The sequence below is a fragment of the Mugil cephalus genome, chromosome 8 (assembly GCF_022458985.1).
Source record: "Mugil cephalus isolate CIBA_MC_2020 chromosome 8, CIBA_Mcephalus_1.1, whole genome shotgun sequence".
Lineage (NCBI taxonomy): Eukaryota > Metazoa > Chordata > Actinopteri > Mugiliformes > Mugilidae > Mugil > Mugil cephalus.
The window spans coordinates 3,778,870-3,786,900 of NC_061777.1; the positions used below are offsets into that span (position 1 = coordinate 3,778,870).

General features: G+C 44.3%; 1 protein-coding gene and 1 non-coding gene across 2 annotated transcripts; one reads left to right on the top strand and one right to left on the bottom strand.

Annotated features, from left to right (window-relative positions):
• Positions 1–150: 150 nt before the first annotated feature.
• si:dkey-1k23.3 (heat shock protein 67B1) lies at positions 151–2,789 on the bottom strand. The gene is made up of 4 exons (XM_047591331.1): positions 2,297–2,789; positions 1,881–1,944; positions 1,532–1,652; positions 151–978 (listed from the first exon to the last, which is right to left on the bottom strand). The coding sequence occupies exons 1-4, from the start codon at positions 2,649–2,651 to the stop codon at positions 307–309; spliced, it is 1,212 nt and encodes a 403-aa protein (XP_047447287.1). The 5' UTR covers positions 2,652–2,789; the 3' UTR covers positions 151–306.
• Positions 2,790–5,709: 2,920 nt separating this feature from the next.
• trnal-cag lies at positions 5,710–5,792 on the top strand. Its single transcript has one exon. It is a non-coding gene; the product is annotated as a tRNA-Leu (tRNA).
• Positions 5,793–8,031: the final 2,239 nt, after the last annotated feature.

Here is an 8,031-nt window from a genome sequence, read left to right on the forward strand (position 1 = left end):
AATCTTTCAGCAACGGTGGTGATTGCGATTCTCTCAAGTTTATTATTCATCAAAAGAAAGTTGTGAACTCGCACATATGTAGCCCGCGATTTATTTTAAGACTGTGAGGGTATAAAAGCATGTCGATGCAATGAGTAACACAAACACAGGTTTTTTTTTTCACATGCCGGTGTTTTATTGGAGCTCCAAAGACAGCATGACTATGTGGCTGGTAAATCTACTGACTAGAATGCACGTGTGGAACTGGTGCAAAGCAAGCTATGCAGGCTATTTCTGGGTTTTCTCAACATGATCCTGTGTTTTTCTTTACTCGATGTGTTCTTGCTTTATGTCGGTAGACTTCAGCTCTTGGACCTGCTCCTGGACCTGCTCCTGGACCTGCTCCTGGACCTGCTCCTGGACCGGCTCCTGGGCCGGCTCCTGGACTGGCTCCTGGACAGGCTCCTGGTCCGACTTCTGCTCCTGCTCCTGGACCTGCTCCTGGACCGGCTCCTGGACCTGCTCCTGGTCCGGCTTCTGCTCCTGCTCCTGCTCCTCAGGCTGGATCATCTCCTCAGCCACCTCTCCTGAACCTGCCATTCCCTCCATCTCTCCATCCACAGCAGCTTCTTTTTGTTCCAGCAGTTTGGATGGGTCCGCGGTTTCTTGGCTTTCCGTGGTTTCCTGGTGCTCAGAAGTATCTTGAAGACTCTCTGTGCCTTTGTCATCTGCAGGCACTGAAGGCTGGGACTCTGCTTCTGGCTTTTCAAGTGTCTCCTCCTCCTTCTCCTCCTTCGCTTCTTTCTCCTCCTTCTCCTCCTCCTCCTGAATCTCTCCAGTGGCACTGCCAGGTTGAACCTGGCCGTCATGTGTCTCTAATGGCGGCTGTTCTCCGTGATCCTCTGCGGATGGTATCTCGGCCTCCGTGTGGCTGGCTGCTGCTTCTGCTTCCTCCTCCTCGCGTTTTACTTCCTCTTCTCCCGACGTCTCTATCTCCACCTGCATTTTTGCATGAAATACAAAAGATATCTCAGCTTTCTTTCCCCACGTTGCTAATGAATTTGTATTTCAAATGTGGGGACACATTGAAAGAGATAAGATATAACCCATTAGTGAGCTTTAGGAGTAGCGGGTGACAGAGTTTGCTACCAGTCCAATAAGCTAGGTTGCTCTAAAATTATACCAATCAGCCATAACAATATTACTAATAGTGTGTAGGTCTCCCTTGTGCCTCCAAAACAGTTGTGACTCATCAGAGAAAGGACATGGTCCATCTGAGGGTGTCCTGCGGTGTCTGGTAATGTTGTTAATCCTTTGGAGTTGAAGGGATGGGTGGAGGTGCCTGGTCTGTTCTAGGTGGGTGCTACATGTTCAACTAACATCCACATGAATGAATAGAAGGTCCAAAACTTTCCCAGCAGAACACTGAATTGTCACAAGATGGTCAATTGGTTTCCTTTACTTCTCCTGTCAGTGGTTTTAATGTTGTGGCTGATCAGCATGCATTTAAAAAAAAAAAATAAAATAGCTTAAACTTTCCAGTGGTAATCACCTTTATTGGAATGATGAAGGCAGCAGGGACAGAGGTTTCAGGGACGGGAGCTTCCACCGTCAGGATGCCGTCGACAGAAAGTGTGGACGTGAGTTTGGTAACATCCATCTCAGCTGGGAGCCTGAAAATTGTACAACTCGTGTTTACAATGCCTCTACATGCAAAGTGCTAACAGTGGAGCTAATGTACGTAATGTCTCATTTTACAGCTCGCTGAGCACTGCAGAGATCAAATACTGTTGCAAGCGTACCCTGGGTTCTGTGTGCACGGCTGCTGCCTGGTGTTTAAAAGCCTTAAACTGTGAGTATTTTATCATCTACAGGTTAACGTTGATGTTTACTTTGCATACCTGTATTTCCTTGTAAAACATCTGGCAATAAATCCGTGCTCGTCTGGCCTCTCCTCGTGCTTCCCTAGGGGCAGATTACCGTTTATGGGGAGGAATGTGAGGGCACACAAGAAGAAAACCACTCAACACAGAAATTAATTTCTGCCACAGAACTGTGATTTTAATTTCCCGTAGCACATTATTTAAGCAGCTTCTTTTTTTTTCCATTCAGCCACCCCTACATCAGTGTTTTCCTTTAAGACATTTATTCTGTGAACTGTGAGTCTATTTAGATAATAGATAACAATATTAGATAGAGATTTATAATCCTATACTAAGAGTAGAAACTATTCTGTGTGTAAAAGCAATTAGCAATGTTGACAAAGTGAACCTTGTGAGCCGTTTAATTAACAGAGCTGCAAGCCAAAGTTCCGTACCTCCAACTTCCAGGAATCCGTCTCTGACGCTGAGCGAAATCTCCGAGGGGGAGAAGTGAGCCACGTCCATGCTGACCCTCCACTGGCTAATCTTCTGGCCTGGATGATGCGTCGACTCTGAGATGTGGGGCACAAACAGCGGAGCGGGTATGTACCCCGGCCAGGAGCAGGCTGCCAAACTCCTCTGGAGCCAGTCCACATCCTTCCAACGAGCGTCCCCTGGCTCCAGTAGAGGTGGCAGGCCAACATCCTGACCGAAAAGCCGACTGGATTGCCACCATTTTCTCAGGGGGTACCAGAGGAGGGGCCTGCCGTACTCCCCGCATGACAACTCTGTTTTGGTCTGTTCGGCCATGTTTCAAGAAAAAAATAAAAGCCAGTTACTTTTGGGCTCTTGGGGCTGACTCACTGAAATTCCAGTTATTAAAATCTACTTAATGAACAAGGGGATGAAAAAGGAAAGGCTCGCCAAAGCCTGGTGTGTTGAACCGGAGAAATCTCTGAGGGGCTTTATATAGAGCTCCTGTCTGTTTTAGCACTTATTAAGCACTCATGCCGATCCCATGAGTCGGGCGCTCGGACATGGGGTGATGGGTGTGGGGAGGAGGCTGCTACCTCTCGCTGGCCTGAAGAAGGACTAATTAGTTGTATTTTTAACTTTTAAAGGCGTGATGGCAAATAGCGAGCGCCTGGCCACGGCTGGTCTGCGTCTGAACCACTTCATCTGTTGCCTGAGGACTGACTCTTCTCACATCCCAGTGAACTCTATTCTGTCAGCGTTGACCGGGCTCCTCAGTCCCATCGTGAGCCAGTCGCACTGCCTCCCCCCTGTGTTTCACCCCTCAAAGGACACAGCAGTTTGTCCGGGGCATGAAATACCTCTGTTGCAGGCTGAGGATGACACAAAAGGCTCTTTTTGTGTTATCTGGACTGTTTCAGTGGCAGGTCTGTGTGGTGCCGAGTGTACGAAGCTGCTCACATCCCTCACATTTTGCCCGGCAGTTTCAACAGGATTATCATTGTTCCCTCTTTTATCAAGTGTGACAGACTTGTCAGTGCTTCATTTTTTTATTTTTTTTTGTAGCCGTGTGCCCTGAGATCTCGGCATACTGTCCACTGGAGCACGAAACAGATTGAACAGATGTTTCTGACACTTTGTGTGATGCATCGCGCCCAGAATCTGTCTGTAGGCTACGCTGTGAGACATTAAACTGAGATTCTCTGTCGTCGCTGCTGCTGTTGCTGCTGCTGGAGTTGCCTTACAAAAAAAATTGGTGCAGCTATTGTTAAAGAATTCCATCTCTCACGTACTGAGCCTCTGCACATGATGTTACGTTACACTCAAACGAAATATGGACGCCATGACGGATACCGGAAGTAGAGTGGACGTCAAATTTAAAACAAGCATGCACATTACAGTTCAGGACATTTCGTGTGGTAGCAGACGTCTGTAATGTCAATAGTGGACCGACTACTGTAATAACTGCACAGAACTTTCTCATTCATAAAACGCTAATATTGGGGACATTTTAGTGGACAGCTGTAGTTGGGGGACAGGTCCTCCAAAAACGTCACAACATTGTATTTGTTTTTGTTGATGGTTTTAGAATTTCCCTGTCTATTTATCACTTTGTGCCGTCCATCAAGGTGCCGTCTCCCTACTCACGTGATAATTGTGACATGTTTGCAAAGGGTCAATACGGTTAAACTAGTAGATGTGAACAAAGATGAAGGATATCTAAAAACACCACTATAGGACGAGGCAACCTGACATATCTGGATGACTGAGAACCTTAAAAACTTTGAGACAAGCTTATGTGCATTAGTGCAGGAAACTTGCAGAATATTCTACAAGCCCAGTTTGAATATACCATGGCATTAAATATGAATGTTTAAAAGTGACTAATGTTGTGTTTCCTGCTGTAGGTTGTAGTAATATATTTGTGGATGCTTCACTCTGGTGTTTTTCATGGGTTCATTTAGAGTTTCAGGCCTTTCACTATCCTCCAGGGGACTTCTGAGAAGGATCAGGCCCTAGCTTGTATCCAGACAGCTAGCCACTTTGAGTCCAGGGCTCTCCTCTCTTGAGCCACAACCTTCTTAAGGCTCCATCTCCAAACGACTGAAGGCTCTGACCGGAGACTGGACAGCAAATCTCCTGCACTCGACTTCCACTGGGAGACACCAGGCTCTCCATTCGTCCTGCTGACAGTTGCTCACCAGCTTCTCATACTCGGAGGAATTCAAAGGTCAGAGGTCAAAGACATTGTCATTGTCATTTTAACCGTATATAGCATAGCATAGCATGTATAGTACATAGTGAGATGAGTGGACGTTCCTCCAGAACCATGGAGCTACATGAAGACATAAGACTAAGTACAATACTAGGAGCATAAAGTGCTCGACAAGATGGTGCAGACAATATAAAAACAATGCCAACGGTACGAACAGCTGCTGACAGTAAAAGGATGAGAAACAAATACAAACAAAGCAGACAGACGGTGCAAAACACATTGATTCCTTTCAAAGGCGTCTTCCACACTATCTTCCCATGGGACTGATTATGTCCAGTAGCACAATTTGTTGTCTGCAATCTGACACAAGGCTAATATCTGGTAGCACACTGGATTGCGTAATGTAACTTGAGAACTTAAACTGTTATCAGAAATCCACCAACCGTTGCTAATCTCTCGCTGAGGTCAGGACGCCCACAGATGATGTCGCGCTGATGACAGTGATGGTGTTTTTGCATGTGTCTCCAGCAGCATATCAGGACAGCACAGCTACGCTTCCAAGATGTTGAGAAAAGCTGCTGGTCATGTCTAAAGTTAATGTACCAAAACGTCTTCCTAAATCTGATGCATCCTTCTACGTTCCTTCTTTCTTCGTGCTTGAACTTTTATTCATGCGGACAAATGCGTGTGTAGACTTAACAGCTGAAAGTGCCTGCTAGTCATGCACGTGCAATCCCCAGCAGCCAAACACCATCTGCTGATTCGTTGATTACTTCCTCCTCTCATCCTCTCCTGGATGTTAATTAGTGGCGAGGGTTGAGTCAGTCCAGCTCAGCAGGGTAAACTCTGCTATAGGTCTTTCCTGTTTTCCAGCATTTTTTCTTCTTCATTTCCATTAGAATAAATAATTGGTTTTAGTTGAGTTTTCGTGATTAGAACTGGAAAATGATGTGTGTGGTTTTAAAACACTTCGCTGATTTATGACTGGTGGTTTCATTATGTATAAACTCTGAGGAAAACAAGTTCATGTAGCCATCAGTAACATTTACAGTCAAATATTAAGAAAAGGCACATGTAGATATTTAAAATCATTACAGTCGACTTTCAAGCTGTCAAGTACTGTACTGTTTTTGAACTGTATATCATCGATTTTGAAACCGTTTTCAGGTGAAGTTATGAGTCAGGATGGCCGAGCGGTCTAAGGCGCTGCGTTCAGGTCGCAGTCTCCACTGGAGGCGTGGGTTCGAATCCCACTTCTGACAGTCCCTTTTCAGGATTAGTAGTGGTAGTTCTGTCTTGTTATCTCCTAAAGTGCTCTCTGGGCGCCATACAGGTGGCTCAGGGTCTACACCCATAACCTAAATATAATAATAAAGGAGAAAAAAATTACTGTTCACGCAACTTACAGGGCGTTTATTGTGCAGCTTACTCTTCTGCAGGAGGTAAACAGCGTAGTCAACGCCGGTGCAAGACATATATGTAACAGCTCCACTCAAACACTAGTTGGCGTTGTGTCTTTTTTGTCAGTCGAGTTCATATTTTTTGTCTACTTCCTGCTTCACGTTCAACAATAGCAACAGAAACATTTCCTGAAATTTCGCCAAAAGACAAGTCGTACAAAAGTCAGTATCTCCAAATCTCCTCCGTTAACCTTTCCTCAACGTGTTTATTGATCCAAAACAATCAATTTGAAAACTGCGGAGATGTAGAAGAAATTGTGAATACTAAAGTGGAAACATGCTACTACTGAGTGGACCAATCGTAGCTCTGCTCTGCCTCACCGTGACATATAGTTGCATGTCTGGAGAGGTGCACTTCAGGCTACGGCGCTTGAAATTTCATGTACCGTACAACTTTAATCTTCTCTGTAACTGTAGGAGCCAGATTGTTAATTTTTGGTTTCTTGTGGGTGTTGTTCACGTTTGTTCCACTAAGTGACGGTATCTTTAGGGGCTTAACTGGAGGCAAAAGAGCTTTTTTGGCAAGAATGGACGAGGAAAATGCATATTTTAGAGAATATACTAATACACTCACTCTCCAAGACCGTGAGTGTTATTTTAAAAAGTTGACTCTGACTGATGGGGCTACTTTCACTGACTCCCTACACTCACACTCACTGGATGGATGGTTTGACCAAAGGAGGACACAGTGGAGACGAAGTCTGTCTTCATCAAGCGAAGCCTCTCCAGCAAATATATTACAGTAAGTAAGTGGAACCACTGTGGAGAGTAACGTAGTAAAGGCAAATTCTGCTTGGACAACCCTGAAACACACAACTAACGTTGTGTTAGCTAGGGGTTAGCATTAGCATGTATCAAGAATCCTCCAAATAATTAACTTCACATTATTTCAGTCACAATTTAGTGTAACCCACAATGTCATCCAGGCTGAACATGATCCTTTATTAGACATTAATCTTACCTGATATCAAGTGTGTGCTGCTAACAGAGAGTTGTTCATGATTGTCTCAGTCTAATCCTTCCTTTTAATCGCAATCAACTAAAGTTGTCTTCGACTGTAAGTGGCTGATATGTGATAAAACTTAATGTTTTTGCTTTTTTAGTTTTGCCACCAGTCAATCTTTTGCATTCAGAGAAGGATTTTCTAATTTTACATAGATTTGACTCCGTCAGACATCCTCCGTCTGCAACAGATAAATATTAAGTCATAACAGATACTAGTCATGTGAGCTTCTGGTGGATAACATCCGTGGATGTTTCCCAGCTAGGCCTGTAGAAATAAAAAAGCTACTTGGATGAGTGGCATGCCGTGCCAGCTGGTGAAGTAAAAGCTCCAGACAGCCTTTACATTTGGAAAAACAAAAAGTGATAATCTATTAGTCTCTGTGACCAGTCAAACCCGGTACGGTTTGAGAGTTTATTTGCGTATAAATCCGAGTGAAATCCTTCAGAACTTATTCTCTCAGATGACTCTCCCCGCCCTCTGTAAACACATCATCACCAAATCATTTTGATGTCTTGAATCAGGATTAACTTCAAAGATAACTGGCAATTTATTCATCTCACCCCAAAATAATAATAATAAAAAAAAAACATCTCTTTTGAAGGAACCAAACTATCTCTTTCTCTGCAATCTTTTTTTCTGATTTCTGATGCATCCCCATCTGGCAGCTGCTAAATATCAGAAAGCCTTATTTTTTTTCCCCCCTCCCTTGAACCGCTAATACCCTTCTCAAGAGATATTTTTATTTCTGTGTGTGTGTGTGTGATCCTTTCCATTTCATGGCAGGGCTTCTATCTCCCATTCATCTATCTCATCCCCCCACACTCCTCTAAGTCAGACCTGTCACTTCATCTACATTTAAAGGACGCTGAGCTTACTCCTCGCTCATGCACATCAAGCAAGTGTGTCACAAAATCAAATTTGCTTGCTCGGATGAAAACACATTTCGGTTCTTGAAGTTTGATTGGAACGCACCCATTTTCCTTTAAAACGTCCTCAGTGGGATCGGAGCTGGAGAGGATCTCAGAGATAGTTTTC

Bases quoted from the DNA above. Each gene is read 5' to 3' on its own strand.
- si:dkey-1k23.3 (XM_047591331.1), bottom strand. From the start codon at position 2,651: ATGGCCGAACAGACCAAAACAGAGTTGTCATGCGGGGAGTACGGCAGG. The intron at 1,653-1,880 runs GTATGCAAAGTA...TACAATTTTCAG, and splicing joins TGTTTTACAAGGAAATACAG to GCTCCCAGCTGAGATGGATG. The intron at 979-1,531 runs GTGATTACCACT...GCAAAAATGCAG, and splicing joins CCTTCATCATTCCAATAAAG to GTGGAGATAGAGACGTCGGG.